Source organism: Gracilinanus agilis, chromosome 2 (assembly GCF_016433145.1).
Source record: "Gracilinanus agilis isolate LMUSP501 chromosome 2, AgileGrace, whole genome shotgun sequence".
Classification (NCBI taxonomy): Eukaryota; Metazoa; Chordata; class Mammalia; order Didelphimorphia; family Didelphidae; genus Gracilinanus; species Gracilinanus agilis.
In genome coordinates, this window is record NC_058131.1 from 122,987,632 (window position 1) to 123,014,261 (window position 26,630).

General features: G+C 39.4%; 1 protein-coding gene across 1 annotated transcript; it reads right to left on the reverse strand.

Moving 5' to 3' along the window:
* Window positions 1-913: 913 nt before the first annotated feature.
* LOC123234740 (prokineticin receptor 2) lies at window positions 914-12,465 on the reverse strand. The gene is made up of 2 exons (XM_044660701.1): window positions 11,993-12,465; window positions 914-1,610 (listed from the first exon to the last, which is right to left on the reverse strand). The coding sequence occupies exons 1-2, from the start codon at window positions 12,463-12,465 to the stop codon at window positions 914-916; spliced, it is 1,170 nt and encodes a 389-aa protein (XP_044516636.1).
* Window positions 12,466-26,630: the final 14,165 nt, after the last annotated feature.

Consider the following 26,630-nt stretch of genomic DNA (forward strand, 5'->3'; position numbering starts at 1 on the left):
GTAGTAAGGTGGGTCACTTTGAAAAGAACCGCTGACTTTCTGGCACTCTGAGCTTGGAGTATATTAAAGAAATCACAAGAGGTTGTGTAGAATACAAAAGGTCTCCCCCATAAAGTACCATGCTTATTTCCAAACACTAAATGTTCTTTATACTGGACAGCGCAGGAAAAACTGAAATTTGGAGCCTCTAAGATTCATGGTGAGGAGCAACATCAGAAAAGGTCCATGCCAGTGTTTGAGGAATTGTCCTAGGAGTCAAAGATGCAGAATTTAACAATCCAATCTTCACTGCACTCTAGGAAGGCATCTACCTATCTTTTCTCACCAGCGGGAATACTTGCTTATCCCTGGCCCATGTACGACACCAACATTTTATTCTTCAATCCTGCTCAAATACAGGAATGCTCTATTTCTAGGATAAGGGATTCCCCGTGTAGAAACCTCCTCTCCTGGCACAGATCGCCACTCATTAAGAGCTGAATCATTAAATTGAAGGCATTTGCTTGTAGCATACATATAGAGGCAAAATTATTTGCCCAGGTTTATACAAGTGAATATTGAGGATAAGATTTGAAATAAGATCATCTTTAAATTCCAGCTCAGTATTTCTATACACCATGCAATGCTGCCTTGTTTCAGAATATACTGGTTTAATTTATATTTTTATTCTTCTAGTGGTACATTCTGGACCCAGGCTTATAGCCGCAGAACCTAACATACTGTTTTGTATACAGTAGATGCTCAACAAATATGGGTGAGTGATGATGTTATCTGTTCATCCATGGAACTGTGAGATCCTACACTGCATCGATGAACGTGTCTTACCATTCACTATTTGAGCCTTGCTTCAGTTGAGGAACTCGTCTAAAAGAATTGCTGACACCCTAAGAATTACAAAAAAGGATCCAATAGATCACTTTAATCGGATACAATCCACCTCTTCTGTAACGGGCATGCCACTGGTCTTGAGGTCAACGTCCGCACTGGACTTGCTCCCGTTGTAAGAAGACTTCCAGCGGAGCAGCATGATCTTCTTAAAGTACTTCATGGTGTTGTTTTTGACGGTGACAAAGCACACGGTATTGATCATACTGTTGCTCATGGCTATGCACTCCACGATGTAGAAAGCTGTTAGGTAGTGCTTCTCCTTCACAAACACGGTAGGGAAGAAGTCCCGGACGATGGTGAAGCCGTAAAAAGGGGCCCAGCAGATGACGTAGGCAGTCAGGATACACATGAGCACCAGGACTGTCTTCCTTCGGCAGCGGAGTCGTTTTCGAATCTGTTCTGTCTGGAAACCGGGGACAGCCTTGAACCAGAGCTCTCGGGAGATCCTGGCGTAACACAGGGTCATGGTGATCACGGGACCCACAAATTCAATGCCAAAGATGAATAGGAAGTAAGATTTGTAGTAGATTTGCTGGTCTACTGGCCAGATCTGGCCACAGAAAATTTTCTCTTGACTTTTGACAATGAAGAGGACAGTCTCTGTCGCGAAGTAAGCTGATGGGATGGCGATTAGAATAGATACGATCCAGACTAATGCTATCAGAAAGGTTGCTGTTTGATAATTCATCCGTGGTTTCAGGGGATGGACGATAGCCAGATATCTAGGGGGGAAATAGCCACAAGTATAATGAAGACAACACATTGGATATTATTTTAATTTTAGTAACACTATTATTAAGAGTAAAAGAGTAATTGCTAGTGCTATTAATAATGGTCCTTCACAAGTCCTTCTTTGTTGCCTTATTATGATGTGGAAATGACCACCTAGGGTATTTGAAGGCTATGTTGCTAATGGAGCACAGACCTTGGAAGAACTTATCTTGCTGGGACATTTGTGTGAGAACTCTTTGAATAGATGACAAAAGGAGGGCTTCAAAAATGGGTCCAGAAATGGATTGTTATCCAAGGACTATTGCAGCTAAGCTTAGAGGTAACTATATCCAAGAGGCTGGCAATTAGGTGATAGAATTTTTTTGCCATGGTAACTCACTAATCATTCTATTAAGTAATTGCAATCAGCATCAATGGCAGAACTACCTACATTTATGAAACCACTAATTTTTTGAAATATTGAAGAAAAGAAGAATAATAAATGCTAACTATATTCCCAACCTTCCTGAGCTTGAGACTGTGTGTGATGCAGTAGGGAAAAGGAATATTCAATTTTGGATCAGAGACCTGGATGTAAATCTGAACTCTGCTATTCGTAAGACCTTGGGTAAATTATTTCATTTCTCTAGGTAGTCATTAATCAATTTACTCCTTTGGAAAATGAAAGAGTTTGGATAGATGACCTCTAAGAGTCCTTCCATATATATATATATATATATATATATCCATCCATTTCTGTGTCTATATATGTGTGCCACATACATATACACACATATATAAAGATGAATATATATTATTTCTGAAGGTATTTATTCCAATTCATTTGTAGCTGAAAACTAGGGTAATAAGTAATTCACAGAGCATATGAAAGAATTAACCATTCTGGGATAGCACTAGCAAGAAAGATTATTCATTCACACGTAGAGAAGTTGAATGAATAAAGGGAAGAAAGAATAAAGCTATTTTATAGGATCATGGATTTAGAGCCAGAAGAGACCTTAGACATTTATTACAATTTCTCATTTTACAGTTTAGGATACTGAGTCTCAGAATTTCAAGTAACACGGCCCAAGATCAAAGAAATAGCAAGAGGCAGAGCCAAGAACTCAATCCATGTTCTCTAACAACAAATCCATCATTCTTTCCTGTACACTATACTGCCTCCCTATTTACCTTGTTCTACTCTCACAAATATTCATTAAAATTGTGAAAAGTGAGGCAAGGCAAAGATTCATGATATTTTCATGAAAAGTTGAGAATGGAACTCAGGCTTCTAGACTTTCTCTTCTCCTATTTCCGCTACTGAACTATACCCTGTTTCTTTTACTGTGATCTGGAAAACAACTTAGAATTCCTTACTGTACTGCCCTTGAAGCATATTGCTCTTTCCTAAAGTGACCCAGAAAAGAAAATAGCATTTTTCAGGAGGAAATATGCCCATTTATGTGAGAAGAAGGATTTCTTTCAGAAGGGAGTCCAAAGATCTACAGCAGTGATTCCCAAAGTGGGTGCCATCGCCCCCTGGTGGGTACTGCAGCAATCCAGGGAAGCGGTGATGGCCACAGATGCATTTATCTTTCCTATTAATTGCTATTAAAATTTTTAAAAAAATTAATTTCCAGGGGGCTAAGTAATATTTTTTCTGGAAAGGGGGCGGTAGGCCAAAAAAGTTTGGGAACCACTGATCTACAGTATATACAATATCCTTGTATTGTAGAAGAATGAAATGCAACTGACAGGGAAAGTTAATGACAATAAAAAAAATTAACCTATATATGGGAAAAGATATTGATGAAAGGAGAATAACTCTTTGAATGGATGACAGAAGGCAGAATTACCTAATATTGTTTTATTTCTCTATACTCTGATAAAGAGAATTTTCTTTGCCTTTGAAGTAACAGACAGTTACCCAAGATAAGTAAGGGGATAGTAATACTGCACCTATTTACCCTTGACAATTTCAAGTTACTAAATCTAAATGAACTGCATATATCCTTAGGGCTGAACACAATTGGAAGATGTGATTATGAAGCCATTATCAGTGACATCCGAAAGTTTGTGAAAATTTGGAGAACTACTGAAGGACTGGAGAAGGGCAAAGTTTTTCCTGATTTTCTAAAAAAAGGGAGAGGTGCAGAATCTGCAAACTATAAGCCAGTGAAATTTGCTTCATTTCCTTGGAAAATTAAAAAAGATTGTTAAAAAGATGATTAGTGGACATCCAAAGTGATTAATGAAGTAATCAGTGATTACAAAGAACCTAAATTTCATCAAAGGCAAATCATGCAAGACTAACCTCATTTCCTTTTTTTTTTTAAGTCACTAAACTATTAGAGGAATTCTGTGGCTTGAGTTTGATATTTGATATTGATATCGATATTAAATCATTTGATAAAATAGCTTATGCTTTTATTATAGACAGATAAAGAGATGGTGACTAGATGATAATAGCAGTAAGGGGAATGAGAACTGGTTGAATAGCTGACTCAAGGAGTAGCCATTAATGTCCAATGTTAGTTTGGCAAAAATTCTCCATTGAAGTGCCCCCATGAATTTCACTTGGTTTTGTGTTATTTAATATTCATCAATGAATTGGATAAAGACATAGATGGCTGCTTATCAAATTTGCAGAAGACCCAAAGCTGGGAGGTATGGCTAAAACAAAGGATGACTTTCAGGGAACCAAAACTTTCTTGAGAGACTAGAGCATTGGACTGAATCTAAGAAGATGTAACTCTTATACTTGTGTTTAAAAAGTCAACAAGTAGAGGATGAGCAAGGCATAATTATGAAGAAGTTTGAAAAAAAATCTAGAGACTTTAATGAAATGCTAACTGGCTATGAGAGTCTTAATCAAAAAACCTAATATGATCTTAGACTATGCTAAGAGAAGCATTTCTTCCAGGATTAGGGAGATAATAGTCCCTTTGTTTTTCAAACCATATATGGAGTATTATGTTCAGTTCCCACATGACACTTTAAGAAGGACATTGATAAGCTCGAGAACATCCAAAGAAGAAGAAACCAGGACAGTGGAGGATCTTGAGTCTATATTATTTAGGAATCTGTTGAAAGGATTTGGCTTGTTTAGCATGATGAAGAAAAAGAATTTGGGGTGACATGATAACTCTTTCTTTAAGTATTTGAAGAGCTATCATGTGAAAGAGAAATTGGAATCATTCTCGTTAGTTCCAGAGTTTCAGAAACTTGATATTTGGGCTTTTTCCTGACAATCAGAGCTAGCCCAAAGTGGAATAGGTTGCTTAGTAGGAAGTCATTTCTTCACTGGAGGTCTTCAAATAGATGACCATTTGTTGAGGATATTAAAATGGCAGTTCTTTTCCTACATGGACTAGACTCTATGGCCTCTAAGATTCCCTTCTAAATCTAAAATTCCATATGTTTTTAAAGAATTCATATGTCTTGGGATAAGGGAGATGTGAGGATAGATATGAGTATATGATGGGTAATTGAAAGGAGAAGAAGATTGTGGAGGTGGAAAGAGCAGGGAACAAATACCATTAAACCTTGGAAATGAACATGTACTTAAAAGTTCAGAGTTTGTAAGTAAAGAGGAGCATGAAAGAAATAAGGAAGTAAGTCTAAAGAAAATCAACAGAAACTTAATCTTGCCATTTATATTGCCTGTAGATCCAGCCTCATGGTACTATTTGTTTATGGAGAAAGCTGGATGACCATAACTTTGTTTTTTCCCTAGATAGTAGTTTTTGCTGTTGTTATTATTTTACTCTAATCTTGTTTTCCCTCCTATTTTTTACCTATCAGATCTGGCAATAGCAACCAAATGAAAACTTCTTAGACAACTGTATACTATGCCTTTACTGCTACCATCACCCCAAACTAGTAGATAACTCAGATGCTTCCACTTATTCCCTTGGCTCTGATTGGCCAGCTTTTGCTTTATCTTGCTGAGTTCCAAGGCTACATATCATGCTGGGCAGGTATCGCTTCCATCTTCTGAGTCCCATTCATGTGTTGTTTTCCCTCATTAGAATAAAATATCCTTCAGGATAGAGACTATCTTGTATGCTTGTATCTGAATCCCCAATGTTTGGTACATAGTAAATTCTTAACCTGGGGAAATTAGGTGGCACAAGCTGATATAGAACTGGGCTTGGAGTCAGGAACACCTGAGTTCAAACCTGGCCTCAGAAACTTACTAACTGTATGACCCTGGGCAAGGCATTTCACCTTGTTTTCCTCAGTTTCTTTTTCTGTAAAATGAGCTGGAGAAAAAAAAACAAAACCATGGCAGACAGCTCAAGTATCTTTTCCAAGAAAATCCCAAATGAGACCATGAAGACCCATCACAATGACTGAACAACAACAACAAAAGCTGTTAATAAATGATTTATCTGTCTGTTTGTCTGTCTGTTTGGCAATTTATCTATCCAGATAGTGATTTCACTCAAGTGCCAATCCTTCCCTCTTGTAGCTCTCTGAAGATGTCAGATAAAATTGGATCAAATCCCACCCACTATTCACCCCAGCTGGCTGCATTATTATTCAGGGTGGCTGTTGGAGTTCTCTAGCCAAAGTTCAGCCCCTTCATGGAACTCATTGCCAAGCCCATCAATGCTACTTGGGTGAGTCTAGTAATGTCACAAAGAGACTTACAGAGGGATTAGTGTGGTTTGAAGTGTGCTAACAATCCCCTCATCATTAAATAAGGATCCTTTTTCCAAAGACCATGATGTTATCCTGCCACAGCTGTCTACAGCAATGGGTGCTATAAGCCCATTACTCTTCATGATTGGAATCCAGGAGTTTATGGCTTTTTATCACATTTTGGCTCCATCATATTAAGCATAAATGGAGAAATAGTCAAAGAGAATTTCCATATTTATGTGATTTCATAGTCAGCACTTTGATTCTATTTCTTCCTACTCAATAACATGTAATTCTTTAGGATGTTTCATAAGGAAGTTCAAGTTATTTGATCACTTAATCCCCTTGGGGGCCTAAAATATACTTCAATGGGACTTGTAAATCATATGTTGCTATTTCTTTCAGTTAATTCATTGATAAAAAACATCTATTTTTAAGATCTGGCTCAAAGGAGTTAGAGCTAGAAGGATCTTTAGAGATCATAGGGTCACAGATCAAAATGAAGAGAAGGGGACAGGTTGAATTTGGGGTGTGTTGATGGGGAAAGAGGACTCCTGATAACACTATCCCTTAGAGACAAAGGTAGTCCTGAGGTTCAGTTCAGGTTCATATACCTTGTAGACCAGTGCTATGGAGCTCATTGTCAGTGCTTGAAGTAAGTACAGTGTGACCATCTGACTTTTAGTCTCAGGGACTGAACACATAGTTCAGCCAGAGAACCCATACTTAAAGGGAAGAATGTCTTATAGCCTATGAGTCTCTATGGCTCAGCTATGAATTTTTTTTAACCCAGATAAGCCTGAATAAAAGGGATTCATTCTTTAAGAAACTGCATAGAGCAGTGGAAACATATTAGTGTTGTGATCTTGGACAAATCATTTCACCTCTCTTGGCTTCAGTTTCCTCATCTGTAATATGAAGAGGCTGGACTTGATGATTTACAAGAGAATTTCCAATTTTAGCATTGTTCTAGAATTCCTTCCATTCTTCACAACTGAACAAGTGTTCTATGGGGCAGAAAGAAGAATCACTTGAAATTTCTGGAAAGAGGCTGTAAAAAGGAATATGGGACTAGAAGAGATAGCGTGCAACAGGGAATTGATTCAGCAACCTCAATTGGTGCTTTTACTATACATTGATTCATTGACTAGATCCTAATTGCTTTTTCTCTAGGATCACTCACAATGACCATCATGAGCCTGAACACACAGCAATCTTTCAGTCAATGCTTTCTAAGTGAGTGACACCTCTTCTTATTTGTATTCCTCACCAGAGTCCATTTCCCTCTGCATTAATATTCTAAGAAAGACTACAATCAGCAGATTAACATTTTCTGCCTATGTATCTATCACCAGCTTGCCCAATGCTCAGTCAGCTAGCTATAGGCAGCATCAATGACTCATCTCTCAATCCACTTATTGCTGATATTTCAAGGAAAGAAAGGCTGTCTGGGTGAGCAAAACCCCAAGTAATCAAGGAGAGATGAAGGTGTGCCAGCAAATGAAGAAAAACTGTTTTGCTTTCCTTCTATGATAGCCATGGAAAGGGCAACACACACACACACACACACACACACACACACACACACAAACACACGAGAGAGAGAGAGAGAGAGAGAGACAGAGAGAGAGAGAGAGAGACAGAGAGACAGAGAGAGAGAGAGAGAGACAGAGAGAGAGACAGAGAGAGAGACAGAGAGAGAGAGACAGAGAGAGAGAGACAGAGAGAGACAGAGTGAGACAGAGAGAGAAAGAGAGAGAAAGAGAGAGAAAGAGAGAGAAAGAGAGAGAGAGAGGCTGAGAAAAAAGAGAGAGACACACACACAGAGACAGAGAGAGGTAGAGAAAGAGAGAGACAGAGACAGAGATGGGGAGAAAGAGAGACAGAGAGAAATAGAGAGGGGGGGGGAGCTTTATTTCTTCCTCTTTAGTTCCTGAAGTGAAGCAGATACAAACTCCATCACAAATATTCTCACTCTGGAATATTCTGACTATACTGATGAAGAGCAAGAACTCCCTGCATCAAAAAAGTTTTATCCTTGCTATTCTATAGGTGGCTTCAATAATTCAGGTCTCTGTTAGAGCAAGAATTCCCATCCTTTTTCATTTTCATACCTCTTGGCTTTTGGTATAGATTCTAAGACAGATGAGTGTTATGGGCTAGGCAATTGGGGTTAAGTGACTTGCCCAGGGTCACACAGCTATATGAAAAGGAATAAATTCTAGAGTTTATCCTGCATGGGCATATTAAAAATAAGGAGATTAATCTAATAGGATAATATACTTCTTTACCAAATACTTCCCATACCCCTTGACAAGCTTCTTGTATACCTCTGAGGGTATTTGTACTTCAGGTTGGAAATAGCAGTGTCTACAGGGAACCATATACTAGCACACTGGGCATACAATGTTAGGAAAACAGCATCAGTAGTAGTAAAAACAATAATTCATAGTCCCTACCTTTGAGCACCAGATTATCTCTGAGGTCCCTTCTACTTCCAAAACACAATGATTCTGTCTATTTTCTTTTGCTTTGCTTCCAAAGCCCTTTAGAATTTAGATTTATAATCCGCCAACTTTACGTAAGTTTTCTCACTGTCTGCGGCACATACCAGGTTCATCACTGTCTCCAGACCTTTCCTAGTATAATTATTCCTGGAATACTCTCTTCTCTGCCTTTTTGCTTATTTAGATCCTACACTTCCTTCTAAGTCCAGCGCCTGACCCATCTCTTCCCCTAAATCTTCCCTGATTACTCTAGTCACTCCCATCATCTCTCTCTTCTCTGGATAAAGGGAAGATGTTGGGTTAGAAAGACTGATATTTGCTCTGTATTGTATACATGGTGAGAAAAAATAAATCTAAATTCTAATTCTGTTCTACTGATTTTTAAAAAATAAAAAATCCTTACCTTCTGTCTTAGAATTGATAGTAAATACTGATTCCAAGACAGAAAATTGGTAAGGGATAGGCAATCCAAGTTAAATGATTTGCCTAGGGTCCAACAGCTAGGAAGTATCTGAGGTCAGATTTGAATCCAGATCCCCCAAGCCCAGCCATTATGCTACCTAACTGTTCCCTTTTCTGCTAATTCTTAATACCAATGGCTTCCCCCTATCACCTGGCCCCCTGGTTAGTTGTTTTTTTCTATAACAAGTGGCCACCACTAAGCATTCTCTGAAGGAACTGGGCCATTTTAAGCAGTGGGATGTTTCTGTTTCTTTGACTGATTCTGGTAGAGGCTGAGGACTGTGCTCTAACTGTACCAGCAAACAAAGGTGCTGAATTTGAAAATTCTCCCCTTCTCATTTCACTTTTGTCATCTAACTCTAAAATGTCAGGTTGCCTTCTTTGTCTCTGCCTCTGTTCCTTTGTCCCATCATCTCTCCCCATAGGATAATGGGCACAAAACATAATGGACCTGAAAATCCTTAGGTCGGTGTCTCAAGAGTTCCAGGGAAGAAGGCATTGAATAAAAACTCAATAAGTAAACACCAGGCAGGAGGGAAGTTAGCATTTGTTTCTGTCTTTTTTTTTTTTTGAAACCAAAAATTAAAGGGAAATGAAAATGTGTATTATCTAAAACTGAGCAGATGTTCTGCATTCAAGTTAGCTGAATTTTTAGACTTGCATCTAGCCAGTGCTGGGCGCTTTAGAGAACACCAGCTGAGAGGTATGATGGAGAAATATTTCTGATTTTCTCAAGAAAAGGGTGTGCTTCCTGTATTTTAGAAAAGCTGACAATATGCCCAGGGAAAGGACGTAGTGCCAGCAAGGGGTCACATGAAATAATCCAATCAGCCTCTTCCCAGTGCTGGCAAATTCCAGCCAAGGCGCAGAACAGCCTTTTTGGTAAGTAAAGGGGATGGGCTTTTGTTTTCAAATTGATGATGAACTGCAAGCCCAATGTCTTGGAAGCCCATTTCTAGTTCTGCTAGGGGCTTCACCTCATCATATGGTCCTCTAAGAGTTTAACTAAAAAATAAGGTATGGACCATCTGCATAAAGGAGATTCAGGGAGGCCTGATTAATTGAGGTTGGAGCAAGGCTCCAAGTCTCAGATGGGTTGTCCTTGGCCAGGGAAACATGTCAGACTGAGGAAATGGCACAATTCTACAAATGACTTCCTGAGAAAAGTCATTGTTGTGTGGTATAGTGAAGAGAGTGTTAAATTTGAAGTCAGGAAGGCCCAAGTTCAAATCCTGACTCAGACATTTACTTGCTGGGTAAATCTGGGCAAGTCATTTAAGCTATCTCTTAGTTTCCTCCTCTGTAAAATGGGAATAATAATAGTACCAACCTCATAGGGTTCTCATAAGGGCCAAATGAAATAATAATAATAATAATAATGATAATCACATTAATATTTACTATGTGTCAGGCACAGTGCTAAGTATTATATAATTATTATATTTTCTGACAGTATTAAGTGCTTTGGAATCCCTAAAGTATTCTATAAATGTTTTCCATATTTATATTATATTTATAATTATTACTATTATTAGGCCAAAGGATAGATCCTATGCATAGGTACTGAGCAAGAGAGAGGACCTATGATTTTAGAATCTGATTATCAGTTGATACAAGCCATCCCCAAAGTCTCAGTGTAATTTAAAGCTTTAATACCCCAGGGTCACTAAGTACTTAAATGCACCAAAACTTCTGGGATACTGTATTTCTTTAGGACTAACAAAATATTCTTATCCTCATCTCTGATTTAAGGGAATAATCTGAGGTGTCGACCCATATTTCTCCAGGTATATAATGTTCATAAGCATTGAGTTTGAAAATAAAGAGATCTCCAAAATGTCTACAATTTCATGATACTCATTGATAGGATAGGAGTTCTACCATAGGACTGTTGTTAGGGGGTAAAGGATAACCCTGTGGTATCCCATTCTATAGAGGGATGGATGGACTCTATAAGCATAGGGAACGATTCAGTTAAATGGAATCTGTACTTTATAAAAGACTTTTGCTCATGTTGGATTTAAAAACAGTGATTGTGCTTACATGGTAAAAAAAAAATCACCTGGCTCCTAAGTGATTAAACAAGTCTAAGAAATGCATCAATGTGGCATCTCTAATCGTTGCCATAGGCTGCTCTCATTAATTTCACTTTACATAGCTGAAGCCAGGTTGCAGAAGGACTGTATGCAAATATATGCAAATGAGCATACAGATTTATGCAAAAGAACCTACATAATGTGTCCGGAGATTTTATGCAAACAAATCTAGTAACCTTGCTTTTAAAATCTCTTGTGAAGAAAGAGCCGCCTTTTGTGTAGAGGGGAGAAATGTCTTTATGTGATAACTGTAAAGTCCCTCTTGATTTGTGTGCTGCTTAGAGGTAACAGATTGCTGAATGTTAAAACCTGTAATCACAAAATTTCAGAGCTGGAGCTGCTTGTCTCCATCAAAGATCAGGTGAGGGCAATTTAAGAGCATTGCTTTCACAAATCGACAACTGAGTCTAAGCCAGGTAGAAAATCCAACAGATAAAAAAGGTGCAAGGAGGAACTCAGGACTTGTCCACACCTAGGAAGCATAGACACCCCTCAACAGGTGGGAGACAAGGGCTCCTCTTGCCAATCCTCAGCTGTGGCTCACCTTGAAGGGGTATGTGTGTGGGGTGGGGTAGAAACGCTGCCCTCCCCAGTCCTTAGAGGGGGCAATACCAAACCCATCTCTCTCAATGGTTACTCCTGTCCCTATCCCCCAACTCCATCTTGTCCAATACTCACCTGTCTACAGCAATGGCCAGCAAGGCGTTGGTAGAGACATAAAGAGAGACAGTACGAAGGTAGTTGACAGAGGCACAGAGCACATGACCGTGTTCCCAGGAGAGTTGGCGGACCACATAGTAGTCCATTTCAAAGGGACAGCACACAATGGCCACCAAGAAGTCAGAGATGGCCAGGTTGGCAATGAGCAGGTTGGTGAGATTGCGCAGCTTCTTGTATCTGGCTAGGGCAGCAATGAAAACAAAGTTACCAATGCCACAGACTAACATGATGCCCACTAGAGCCACACCAATGACAATCTTAGCAGCAAAGAAGGTACGGGTCTTGGTTACATCCTCATCTTCATCTAGAGGCAGGTCATAGTCACCGTAGCTAAAATTGAATGGGAGGGAGGCAGCACGCTCCCGATGGGAATTGAAGATAGCTGCAAAATTGTTGTGTGCACCAGTGATATTCCCCTCTTCAGATCCCATGGTGATCTACTTAGGCAGAGAGTAATGAGAGCTGAACCCTTTTGAAATTTAGCCCAGCCCAGAGTTCCAGAGAGTTAGACTTCTAGATGCTTTGCTTTGCACTCATACAGGTAGCCACCACCTTGTTCCTAACATCATTGGAATGGAGATCTCAAGCCTTGGAGAGAGACACAAGCAACAAATGATATATATTAGTAAAATCATGTCATTATGCAGTCCAATCTGATTGTGTTTGATGCCTTCCCAAGAGAAGGAAGGGGAACAGGAATGACTGGAAACAAACCAATCAATGGCAGAGTCATGGAGAAAACCTGGAACCCAGAATTGGTTGAACTATTCAATATAATAACAAGATGCTGGCCCATTACCTGCATATATCCAGAATAACATGCTTTTCTCCCCCTTTTTATACCTTTTCTCAGTAACAGGAGTAAAGGTAGGAGATGCTAAGATGGCAGTGGAGGCCTGCTACTCTTTAGAAATTCTGTCTGACTTGTCATCCCTGGAATTTATCTAGTTTGCTGTGTAGAGGTCTGTTCCTTTTGTCAAAGTACCAGCTCATTTTCAGTGAGGGCAGAAAGATATCACTTTGTCCCACTGGGTCTTCTAACAAGCAGGTCATGTTTCCCTGTAACCCTAGCTTGGAAATAGACCAGAAATTCAGGGTCCATTCTTATATTTAACTTGCATGATTTTGGATCATTTATTTGCCCTTTCTGAATCACAGGTTGTCTACAAAATAATTGCCTGTAACAAATAATTTTGCTTAGATATAAAAAGGAAAGATGAGTTAATGCCTATATTCTTTGCATTCTTTGGAGATGGGACTATACAAAAGTGAGGCTACTGTTCTTTCCCCAATCACTCAACTTCAGAAGGGTATCATTTGTTTAACCAAAGACCTTTCTCATCCACTCTCATAGCTACTCCCTAGATCACTGATTCTATGACCCCTCCTGGATCTATGGTCTTCAGTGATTCTGAGAGGTACAGAATTCTCATAAAAAGTTGTATCCTTTCAAGAGAACTAGTTCTCAGTGAACCAAAAGGAGAAGGCACGGGGAGGGGGCCAGGAAAGCTGAATTCTACAATAAATGAATTGTGTCCTGAGAAAAATGCTTTGTGTCAATATTCCCAACAAGGATTTCAAGTTTCCTCATTTATAAGTGTTCTAGACCATAAAGAACATCAAAGTCATACTCAACATTTAGTGTTAGATTAACCAGTTATTCGCTAGAAGGATAAAAGATTATCTATAAAATACAAATAATTGTAACATCAGACTGTCACATCTGACCGTTTTTTCCTTTCCTAACTCAAAGCCTGGAAAATGTAGTTGGGGCTGCTTCCAAGATTTTTTTCCCCCAGGTCTTGGACCAGTTCAGTGATCAGGGTAGGCTTTGTCTGAAAGAAGAAAGCTGGGATGTCTGTTCAGCAAAACATTGGAATAGATGGGAAAGAGAAAGGAATGATTCTAAAGAAAAGCATTTTCCCAGTACAAGTTCCAGTACAAGAAGCAACTCTGAAAAGGGACATTGAAGTAACCTAGGTATGCTATGTCTGTTTCTGGAGTAGGGATTCTTAATCTTTCTTTGGTGCAATGAACCCCACTGGCAGTTTGGTGAAGCCTAGGGAACCCCTACTAAAAACAATGTTTTAAAATAAAATAGATAAAATACAGCAATTGGAATATTAACAAAAACAAATTCATGGATCATAGATCCAGAGCCCCTGACCTAGAAGAAAAGTCAAAAGAGCAAGGAAAGGCACAGAGATAACCTGCAGCAGATTTCTTGTGGAGCAGCAATTTAAGTTCTCTCTACTCCCTTCCCCTTCTTCCCTATCTAGGTAGGACCAGTAAACCCCACTATGTAGGTAGCTTTATGTATCCTCACTCTTTTCCCAAGGTTGCTCTGTCCTTAGGTAAAGTCCTGTCCCTCTTCTCCCTGGTGCCTTTAAAAGAGCTGAGATACAAGTGACGGCGTTCTAAGTAGCGTTTCCTTTCCTTCAAGAACCCTTGGGTTTTCATCTCAGCCTCGGTTACTCCAATTACTACTGCTACTCTCTGACCCCTAAAATACTGGGATGGGGGATAAGCGAAGAGAAGGGTTAAGGGAGGCACATCGCTATAAAGAGGGGATTACTAGTACCTAAAAGGCTTTCTAAAGTTCATCTTTAAGAAAAACAAAAAACAAAAAAACAACCAACTTTTTTTTGAGGAGGGTGAGGGAGCAGGGAAGTGACCAAGGGCATTTGGAAGATAATTTGTCAAGTACCGTGTTTCTTCCTCTCCTCTGTCCATCTAAGTCTTTTCCTCGAAGTCCCATGGGCGGCTGCTTTCAGCACCCACGTTGTAGCCAGCTCCCCTCCCGTACAGTCCCCAGCCTCCCCGAGAACTTCCTCAAGCTCTGACGTTCCCAACAGTACAAGAATCCCGAGCATGACTAACATTTCCAAAGTAGTTAGCACCTTACTTTCTTCGAGGTACCCAGAGAGGCTGTGGAGAGTAGTACGTCTCCAGAGGGGGAAATCAATAAGCTTTCCCAGCTTCCCTAGAGAGATATAGGAATGAATGAAAATGACCTTCACTCTCAGCAGAGTCTCATCGGGCTCCGGGGCTCAGCCCCATCTCCCAGTGCCCTCGCCCCGATCGCTGGTTCCGAGAAGCCCCAGTACCTGCTTCTTCTCCGGCTCTTCGGATTCCTTCTGTTCCCAAGAACGGTCCGCCGGGCTGCATGGAAAGCGGTCAGTGAGCCGGCTTGTTGTTTCTTCTTTTCCTGAAGAGGGAGAAGTGCGCGAGGTGGAGACGGCTGGGTTTCTTCACCCAGGGTGCCCCTAATAGAGACGATCCCGTCTCTTTCTCCTGCTTTCTGAGCTCCTTACGGGCTCGCTGAGATTTTTTCCTACACCCCTAGAGTTGGCGCTCCGCCTTCCGCGCCCACAGATTGGAGGGACCCTCTTCTCTCTCCAGTGGACCCAGGCTATCTGGTCAGAATAGGGTTTGGCTCCGGCGCTCCCTCTGGCGGGTTGATGAACCTCTCTCCTCCTTGCAGCCTTGAAGGCGAGATGCCAAGGAAGGAAAAGGATGGTAGGGGTTTCCCGAGAAAGGTTTAAAGTGGAAGATCCTATCCATCTAAAACTAATCTTGGTCAGAGTAGAGCTTGTCTCTTCCGCGGAGGCTGATGAGGGTCCGCAGGTTTTAGAGAGAAAGTTGGCACTCCCAGTCTGCTCTGAACTTTCTCAGAAACTGGCCAACTGTGGGCCAAGGATCAGCGGATGCTACACTCAGGTCTGGCTGCGTGAAGCTGCGCCTGGGCACAAATGCAGAGGGGAGAATGTTGGAAACTAGAGTCTCATCCTGAGAAACTTCTCTTAAGATGCAATTGATGAAAAGAAAGCCCTAGCCAGGTGCATGCAGGCTTGTAGGATGAGAGAGAAATGGAATTGGGCTCTCAGTTGATAGCCAAGATCTAGAACTCCCCCTTAGTCTGGAGACTGACCTCTCCAGTTTTCTTTAAATGGTGAGGCAAGAGACAACTTGTAGGTGGCCATTGCTTTCGTGCTAACAATATAATTAATGAAAGGATAGGAATGTATCAGAATTGCATTCCACCCAGGCCCAGTTTTCAGAACAGGTGAAGCTGGAACAAAGTGATTTCACAGGAATTGAAAGGACATCCTCCAAAGGCCCTCCCCCAACCCCACCCCTACTGTGGGTCACAAAACATTTCCATTTTCCTGGGCCATCCTGATGCCCAAAGTCTCACCATTTGGCTTGATTCCTTGGGTTTAAGCCAACAGGTGGCATATCCCCATTTCACACAGGAATCTTCCCAAGGGAGCTCAGAGGGAAGCAGTTGTAATGGATTAAATTAGGGAGAGGAGAAATGGGAAGGAAGGATTACATGGCAACAACAACAACAACAAGATGCAGGAAACCAAGGAAGGACCCTCTTTTTCAAGTTCACAATTTTGTCCTGACCTGGGCTTGGCCATATCCAAAGCCAGATGGTAATACTTTTCATTTCCAGTTTTTTTTTCCTTGACTGGAAGCATAGCCTAGTAGCTACAGTTGCCTGCTTCTACCTGTTTCAGGGAGACCTAGTATTTAGCCTCTCTGAGATTCAGTCTTGTCTGTGAAATGGGGATAATAAAACCTCTAGAGCCTTTCTCCTGGGGTGGTTGTAAGAATCACCTGGGATATTGTCCATAAAGCTTTGTATAAATGTCAGTAAATGTCAGTTTTCATTCTTTCTCAGGCTAGAGGGAAAGCAGAAGGTGAGTGGAGGGATAAGCCTGAGAATCTCTGTTAGGGAAGACCTTCTTGTACCTTAGAAAAATGGGAATCCTATGAAAGTTATTTAAAGCTCCTATTTTACAGATGAGGAGACTGAGTCTTAGAGAGGATAAGTGCCACATGAAGTATGTAGAAGAACCAAGACTCCTTCCAAATATCCCAGTTTTAGAGCTCATTGCTCTTTCCAGGACACCCTAATTAGGAAGGATTTCCTAATTCAAGAGATTGCTGGGAAATAACAATGTAAGAGGTTAGAGATGAGGAGAAGAACTAAAGTAACTGCCAATTGATGTCTCTTGAGCAGAGGGGAAACAGTTCACTTCCAAGGCTTTGAGGATTGGAACAATAACTTCTGCCAAAGGGTTCATAAGGCTCACATCTCACTTTGAAACACAAACATGGACCTCTCCTAACTTAGAGATCACAGGCCTTTAGAGATAGAAGCACCTTTAAAAATCATATTAACAAGTGCTTTGCAAACATTAAAAGGCTACATAAATGTCAGTCAGTCAGTCAATAAATATTTGATAAGTATTTACTATCTGCCAGAAGTGCCAAACATTGGAGATACATAGAAAGGCAAAGGACGCTTCTTGTCCTAGAAGATGGCTGGATTTATATGATCACAATCTTATTATTGTTTTTCTAACTCCTTTATTTTACAGATGAGCAAGCTAAAGCCCAGAGAAGGGAAATTACTTGTCTATAGCCATAGACAAATAATAAGGAAGCAGTTAAGACTTCCAGTAGAGCTCAGGTCTCCTGAGATTTCCATTGTATTAGCTGCCTCCTAGAGTTATTCTTTTTATAACAACTAAATGTTATGTCATCTTGTGGCAGTGACCCACCTGCATCACTACTTTCTCTTTCCTTTCCCTACCAAGTACCAATAAAGGCAGAAGAAGCAATAGGAAGGCATAGATTGTAAACAGCCCACAGATCAATCTCAAAGCACCTAAGCCCAGTGAAGAGGAGTCTTCAGAAATATGACACAAGAAATGTGAAAGGTTTAACACAAGAAGGCTGTGACGTTTGCTGTTTATCTCTAGTTTGTAAGGTTAGTGTTCAGAAGGCTGTTCATTTCCTCCACAGAAGTTTATCTGCAATAAGAGTACACTGCTGTATCTGAAAGGAGAGGATTTAAAGAGACATGAAAGCAAGAGGCAGTCTGGTATTTTGACCACATAATGTTCTGGATTGAAATCAAGAAGACAGGGTTCAAATTTGACTTCATAGATGGTATGACCTTAGATGCTGGGATTCAGATTCTTCATTTGTAAAATGAAAGGGTTGAATTCCATGACCTGTATGATCCTTTCCAACTATAAATCCATGATCCTGTGAAAGATTTTCCACAAATCAGTGTCTTGTTTATGGCTCCCCATAGGCAAGAAAGAATTTACCTGAGAGAAATAATTTACCACCACAGAGATTCATCTTTTCATAGGATGCTGAGTAGCCATTTTGGTAAAGGTCTCTTTGGCTCACTACATCACAGTCCCTATTTGCCATTTTTACAGGACTATATTGAAATTATGTGCTTTGCTCTTTCATTTTGGCAGGATTCAACACTGAAGTTGGGGCTCTTTCAATTCTTGGCTCATTGACTTTCCAATCTGTTAGTACTTTCCCCAGGCTTAAGAATGTCATGATTGCATCTGTGGCCTCCTTTGAACCATTTGACAATTTGTTTCATGGAGTCACAAAGTCTCAGAGATGGAAGGAATTTAAGATTGCACAGTGAAGTCTCCTGATTTTAGAGATGAGGTCTGTAAGGTGAGAGACTGTGTGTGTGTGTGTGTGTGTGTGTGTGTGTGTGTGTGTGTTTGTGTGTGTGTGTGTGTGTGTGTGTGAATGTGTGAATTAGGGTCTTGAACATCAATCAAAATTACTCTGATTTGTGAGGTTATGAGAACACTGCCTATACCTGTTACATATTCTTATTTCTTCTTAATTGGGGAGGGAGGCAATTTAGCAAGTTAAGTGATTCTCTATAGTATGGGTAGCATGTCTTCATTGGTTGTGAGTGGTCTCAGCATAGTACAACGAGAGAATGAGCTCGTCTTGTAGGCTCAGGTACATATTCTAAAATCTATTGTGAGTGAGAAGACACCAATCTGAACTTAGAAACATGAGGCTTGGGGAACTCCAGATAGAAAGAGAATGCAGGCATGAATGAAAAAGCATTTAGTGAAGGTTTTTATATGCCTGGCTCTGTGCCAAGCACTGAAGATACAAATACAAAAAAGATATACAATCCCTACCCTCAAGATACTTACATTCTAATGGAGAAAAGCAATACAAAAGGGGTGTTAATCAGCAAGGAAGATTGGGACAGAGCTAGCCACAAGGTTTGGAAATGGCTGGAAATTAGTGTGGATGCTTTTTTCTAACAAGAGAAAGGGAAAACTCACCTATGAGAGTCCAGGATTCAGTGAGAGGGAGCCGAGGAGGAGGATTAGTGTAGGCAGCATTAGTTTAGAAATGGCCAGGAAATAAATCAAGATAAATAAAAATTGTAATGATAACTGGAATTTCTATAATGCTTTAAGATATACCAGACCCATAAACATTAATACACTATAGCAGCATGAATCTGTAGTATTATAAGTCAGCTTACAGACCGTATATTTATTGTCTAAAGACTGGCATAGTTCATGTAGGCATACATTGTTTATTTTTTTCCATTTTTATTGTCATACAAAACACACTTCCTTACTGGTCACTATTATAAGAGCACAGTCACACATAACCAAAACCCTAAAATAAAACCATAAATACACTGATGTGAAAGATGACTCCAATGGTTTTTTCTCTGGAGATGGATAGCATTCCCTATCATAAGTCCTTCTGATTGTCCCAGATCATTGCATTGCTGAGAGTAGCCAAATTTTCATAGATAATAATCTTCCAGTATTGCTCTTATTGAGTACAATGTTCTCACAGTTCTGCTTATTTTGCTCTTCATCAGTTTCCACAGATCTTCCCAGCTTTTCCTGAAATCATCTTACTTTTCATTTCTTATAGTACAATAGTATTCCATTACCAACACATACATTGATTATTTAAGGACCAGCCTAGTTCAATGACCACAGATTGATTTTTTAAGGACCAGCCTAGTTCAGTGACCACAGATTGATTATTGAAGGACCAGCCTAGTTCAGTGACTACAGATTGATTATTTAAGGATCAACCTAGTTCGTTTGGCCACATGTTGATTAAGAACTAGTATAGGTGACAGTGAAGTGGCTCAGTGGATTGAGAACCAGGCCTAAAAATGAGATGTACTAGGTTCAAATCTGACCTCAAATACTTTTCAGCTCTAACCCTGGGCAAGTCATTTAACCCCCATTGTCTAGCCCTTGCCAATCTTCTGCCTTAGAACCAATACACAACTTTTGGTTTCTAATCCACTCTGCTATTTGCTTCCATTTTATGGGAGAGTTCATTCCTTTCACATTCAGAGTTATGATTGTCATCTGTGTATTCCCCAATATTTTGAAGTCCTCTCATAATTCTGCCTTTTTTTCCTTTCGCTATTTCCTTTTAAACCAGTGGTTTACTTTTAATCAGTCCCCCAAATTCCCAACCTTATTTTACTTCCGTTTCTTCCCCCTCCCTTTTTGTTCCCCATTTGTTATTTTTTTAGGGTCAATTATATTCCCTTCCCTCTCTCTTTCCCTCCCTTTATGTACTCCCTGCTCCTCTCTCCCCCTGGTTTTTCCCTTCTGCTTTTCCCTGTAGTGTAAGATAGAATTTGTTACCCCATTGTATCTAGTTGCCCTTCCCCCTCAGAACTGATTCCTCTGAGAGTAAGATTTAAGTATTACCAATTAACACTCTCTTCCTCTCCTTCTTATAATAGTATGCTTCCCCTCCCCTTCCCATACACCTCTTTGTGTAGTATAGATTATCTTATTTTCCTTATTCCTTTAAGTTTCTCTTGGTGCCATCTTCTACTCCCCCACTCCTTTTCTTTCTTTCCTTTTATTTGGTGTATCATCTTAGAACACTTAATACCCCAATCTTTCCCTATGAATAGTTCTTCTAATTACTATAATAGTGAATACAATTTTTGAGAATTACAAATAACATTTTTCCATACAGGAATATAAGTAACTTGATCTTATTGAAGCACTTAAAGAAGAATCTTAATTTTTTTTCTTTCCCCTCTCTTTCTTATTTACCTTTTCATGTTTCTCTTGGTTTTTGGGGTTGGATATCAAACTTTCCATTTAGTCCTGGTCTTTTCTGTGCAAATACTTGGAAATCTTCTATCTTGTTGAATGCCCATACTTTCCCCTAGAAGTATATAGACAGTTTTGATGGGTAGGTGATCCTTGGTTGTAGACCTAGTTCTCTTGCCTTTCTTAATATCATATTCCAAGCCTTGTGGTCTTGTAGTGTGGAGGCTGCCAGATCCTGTGAAATCCTGATTGGTGTTCCTTGATATCTGAATTGTCTCTTTATGGCTTCTTATAATATTTTCTCCTTAACTTGGAAGCTTTTCAATTTGGCTATTACATTCCTGGGGGTTGTCTTTTGAGGATTTAGTGTAGAAGGTGTTTTATAGGCTCTTTCAATGTCTATTTTGTCCTCTTGTTCAAGGACATCAGGGCAGTTTTCTTGGATAATTTCTTGTAGTATGATATCTAGATTTCCATTTGTCTCTGATTTTTCTGGAAGACCAATGATTCTCAAATTGTCTCTTCCAGACCTGCTTTCTTGATCTGTCATCTTCTCATTGAGATATTTCATGTTTCCTTCTATTTCGTCAGTTTTTTAACTTTGCTTTATTAATTCTTGCTGTCTTGTGAGATCATTGGCTTCTAATTGCCCAATTCTAGCCTTTAAAGACTGGGTTTTTGCCTATAATCTTTTGGTTTTCCTTTTCCATCTGGTCTATCTGGCTCTTCATGGCTTCCAGCTGGTCATTTCTGGTCTTCAATTTGCTTATCATTTCATTTGATTTCTGAACCTCAATTGCTAATTGTGAAATTCTGTCTTTTAAATTGTTATTTTCTTTTTGAATTATTCCCCACTTTTCTTGCCAACTCTCTTCCACCTTTTTCAGGATCTCAGATTGGAACTCTTCAAGAGCTTATGACCAATTTTCATTTTTTGGGAGGGTTTGGATGTGTTTATATGTTTGTCCTTCTCTGCTGTCTATTCTATGGTCTGGATTTTTTCTATGTAAAAATTATCTAGAGTTAGTGGACTTTTCTTGCTTCTTTTGTTGGTTGGTTTTTCTTGAGCCTTGCTAGCCATTACTCTGCTGTTTCTTACTTCCCTCAGAAGTCTGGGTAAAGAGGGCAGGCTCTCTATGTATGGAGACACAGAGAGGTTTTTGCCTGAGGCTACTTTTTGAGTCTGCACTTGGTTTCTGCTGTATGCCACCCCAGCCCCACTCCCCCCTCTGAGCCCAAGGTGCGCGTTCTTCAGCCTCCTGGAGTTTCAGGTCTAGCTACTATCAGGGGTGCTCTTAATCTGCTGCCAATAACTTAGAGGTTGTTCCCCACTGCTTTAATTCTAGGGCACTTGCTATGAATCCTGCCCCATAGGTGGGGTCGGGGAGGGTTTGATCAGCTTGCGGTTTGGTGAGAGCTAATTTACCCCCTTATAGTGTGGAAATGTCCAAATCCCACGTACCTTTGATGCTTCCCCCTATTGTGGAGTCCCTTCACTCATCTGAACTTGGCTTTTTTGTTCCTTAAGGTATCATACAGGTTGGGGGTGGGGAGGGTAAAAGTTCTGCAACTACTCTGCAGGCATCTTAACCCAAAAGTCTCCACAGTATTGATTCTAAGATAGAAGGTAATGATTACAAATTTAAAAAAAAAGGTCTAGTGTAGTTCATGTGGCCACACATTGGTTATTTACGGACCAGTCTAGTTCATGTGGCCATAGAAAGAGGATATGTAGCTGTAGCAATTCTAAGAGAATAGCTACTAACGCCTAAAGGAACTCTGATCTCATTGCTGATTGCTGAAGTATTTAATCGTCCAATGAGGTAAATACCACAAACAACACTTTATTTTACAATTTAGGAACCTGAGAGAGTATAAATGATTTGCCTAGTAAGTGTTATAGCCAGTACTTGAAACCAAGCCTTCTAACTTCAGTTAGAATAGCTTAGAATTTTAAGTATTCCTAAGTCTGAGCCTGGAGATCTTTATATTTTATCCATGCTTCTAACTACCTTATCTTATGTGATTTATGAATTAGTATATTTTCTTTTTCCTTATAAATATATTAGTGTTATAAAGTGTGGATAGAAAGGAGGATAAGGAGAAAGAAGGTGCTCCAAATGGGCATCAAATTGCAGTGACAATGAAAAAAGTTTGAAAAGTAGTGTCAACATGGAATGCAGGTACCTCTAATCCTAAAGAGTCAAAAATTATCAGGGGCTATGAAATTCTGGGAGCATTAATGTCTCAGACTGGGAGTGAGAGCTTCAGTGTGACTTTGGAAAATCAAGAAAGGTGGCAAACTTAGGCTTTAATTAAAAATCCTCAAGATGACTTCAACTCATGTAGCTGAATTCCCAGGAGACTAAGTTCATCTAATCCTAAGGTCTAGGGAGGAATCTTTCACAAGGATACTGAGCCTCGTGGAGGTGAAAGAACTTTCCCAAAGTAATACCACCAGAGATAGAGCTCAGGCTTCCCCACTCCCAGCCCAGTGCCTATTCCATGAAATTACATTGCTGCTGCTCATGTAAATTTACCAGTCTGCAAGTTGTCTCTTCCCAGGAAGTCTGGCCCAGGACCCAGTCACAACTGCTGTTGTCTGGCAGCCCACGTTCTTAAATTTGCTCAACAGCTTTTATTTCCTGCTTTTATCAGATTTGTTCCCTCCACACACACAGCACTCCCTTCTTTCCTCCTCCAGTGTTATGAATAATGCCAAAGCTTCTTGGATGATGCCCAGGGCTGACTTGTTCATCTATTACCCTGCTACATCCCAGTTATTTTTCCCAGGATTGCTGCTGTGAACTGTTTTCAAAGAGGTCATTCAGTGGTTTTCTGAGTACAATGCCTTTTGTTGCTCTTCTTGGCCAATTCAAATTCTACCCACTCTTCAAGGCCTCCTCAATATACAGAGGCCCCTTCTTCCTCCTCTGTACCTCTCCCATAGCACGTACTGTCTTTACCAACCATTGACATTTATGAATATATCATTACTTCTTTCTTGGGTATATGGAAGGGTCTCACAATAAGCCTGCAAAATTACTGGAGTCAGAGCCTGAGAGGTAGCATGTCATAACAACAACAACAAAAATTCCTCCTCTAAAGAGTCTATAAACCTGAGTTCTAGTTCTGACCTGGCTAATAATTTACCTTGGGGTGATGTACCTTCTCCTCTCAAAGTCTAAATTTCACTTGTAAAGTGAGCTAAGGCTAGATAGTCATCTAGGTGTCGTAACACATCAGAGGGACTCCTCAAGCTCGCAAAACTTACAAGTGCTGGACCCAGATTAAAATAGAATTGAGAAATGTTTAATAAAATAAATACCAGTAAGATGCAATATAAGTAATGTCTGTGTTTTTCTAAGTCAGTAGGTTGTCTGTAGCAATTGACACATCTGATCTAGACCCATCCCTCCATGAAGAGTTACTGCCTTCTTCATCATTTCCAATGCCTCCATGTCTCTTCTAGCTTCAGTCTTTGGTTAGTCCAATATTTAGAATGAAAGGAATTTCAATGATTCAATAGGCAGACATTACCAAGTACCTGCAATGCATCAGGCACTGTGCTAAACCCTGGTGATACACATACAAAAATGAGGCAATCCTAGCATCAAAGAGCTTACGTTCTACTAGAAGTTTTTTTATCTGGTATCTGGGAACTTGTCTGCTTGTTTGTTTTTTAAAGTGTTGATAATTGTATTTTGAAATTATTGGGTTCTTTGGTACACCAGTGTATTTTATCTTATGCATTTAAAATATTATTTTGAGAAGGGGTTCACCGAACTGCCAAAGGGGTCCAAAAAACTAAAGGACTAGGGAAATATAATATTGTTTTCAGACAAATAAATACTGTTATTCTAATGTGTCTGTGATCTCATTGATTCAGACATTCCCCCCCAATAGTAATAACTCATACTTGCCTCTCTTATGGGTCTTTTGTCCATTATCTTCCCATTCATTTTGACAAAGTGGAACTTTGTGCTACGTGTGCGGGAGGTGTTCCTTTCTTTCTCCTGACTTTTCTCACTAAAGATGTCAGTAGATCACTCTAGATGTTCATACTTCTATCTTGTCATATGACTAGTTTATCACTTCCTATCATATTTCCTTGATTATATCTTTTATTCTTATTCTTTAGGCTCTTCATGGGTCATATGTTGCACCCACCATACATTCCTCCATTTTCCTCCGCATGACATTAATTTTTTTTTTTATTTCTTAGAGACAGATTCCAAGTCTTACTGCCATACTAGCAATACTAGCTACCAATACTAGCTAGCAATACTAGCAGCATAGTTGGAATTAAAATGATGGGCCTTTGCTTCCAGGGTAAGTTTAAGAAAATTAAAGGAGCTTTGTCATTTCCTAAAGAGAAGTACAACCATGCAGTGAATTAAGAATAGCCATCCTGGACCCATACCCAAAATGGAGGCCCAAAGAAATTCACCAGTGGTTGGGATAGTTCCCATGGAACTCACCAGTGGAAGAAGGACATCAATATTTGTGTTCAAAAGATATTTCTTGTTGATATCTCTTTCCCACAGCATTGCACAATACTCTACAAACAGTAGATGTTTTATAAATTATTAATAGTAGATGTTTGTTGTATTGATTTGGATTGAAATGATAACGATTATATTTAAAGAATGGCATAAGGGCCTATAATTTATCTGAAGAGCTGTCTTTTAAAAAAATTTCCATACTCTATTAAAGACTCTAAGTGTCATCCAGCCCAGCAGCTGAAAGAAGGGACTTCTTTTAGGAGGAAAAATAAAGTCATGGTGTTTTTAAGTTTATTTACTGGATATCTGCATCACTTGTGGGTTAAGTGAAAAAATACTGGATTAGAAATATATTTTTATAATATAGTACAAACACATTCTAGAGTTCAGGAGCATATGAAAAAATATTTTTCTAAAGATATTTTATTTTATATTTTATACACAAATTAATATTTTATTATCATATGTAATAATAATTTTCCACATAAGTTTTCCAAAGTTATATGATCCAAATTGTTTTCCTCCCCCTTTCTGGAGCTGGCAAACAATTCAGTCTGTATTATACATGTATTATCATGCAAAACATATTTCCATATTTTTCAATTTTGTAAGAGAATACTCATATAAAACCAAAACCCCAAAATAAAAACCCAAATAAATTAAAGTTAAAAATCATATGCTTTGATTTGCATTCCAACTCCAATAGTTCTTTCTTTGAAGGTGGATAGCATTTTTTGTCATAAGTCCCTCGGAATTGTCTTGGCTCATTTTATTGCTGAGAGTAGCTAAGTCTTTCACAGTTGACTTTCCCACAATATTGTTGTTACTATGTACAATGTCATATGAATAAATATTAATAGTAAATAAGAATTAGGAGTTAGAGAATGAGATGAGTGAATGAATTCAAGGCATGTTAAATTTTTGAGATGACTCGCACTTCTAAGGTCCATCTACTTTTTTACTGCTCTGTATAGAATAATATCATAATAAATGTTGGTTGCTTGGGTTTGGTTGATTCTACATTGTAGATAATCCTCCTCTGAATCCAGCTTGATTCTTGCATAATCAGGAACTACCACCAAAGCTAGTGTAATGTTGCCATTTCTGGGGAGGTGTTTGGAGCCAGGAAGAGGTGATCAGTGGAAATCCATAAAAGATTATAGTTTCTTGCTGAAC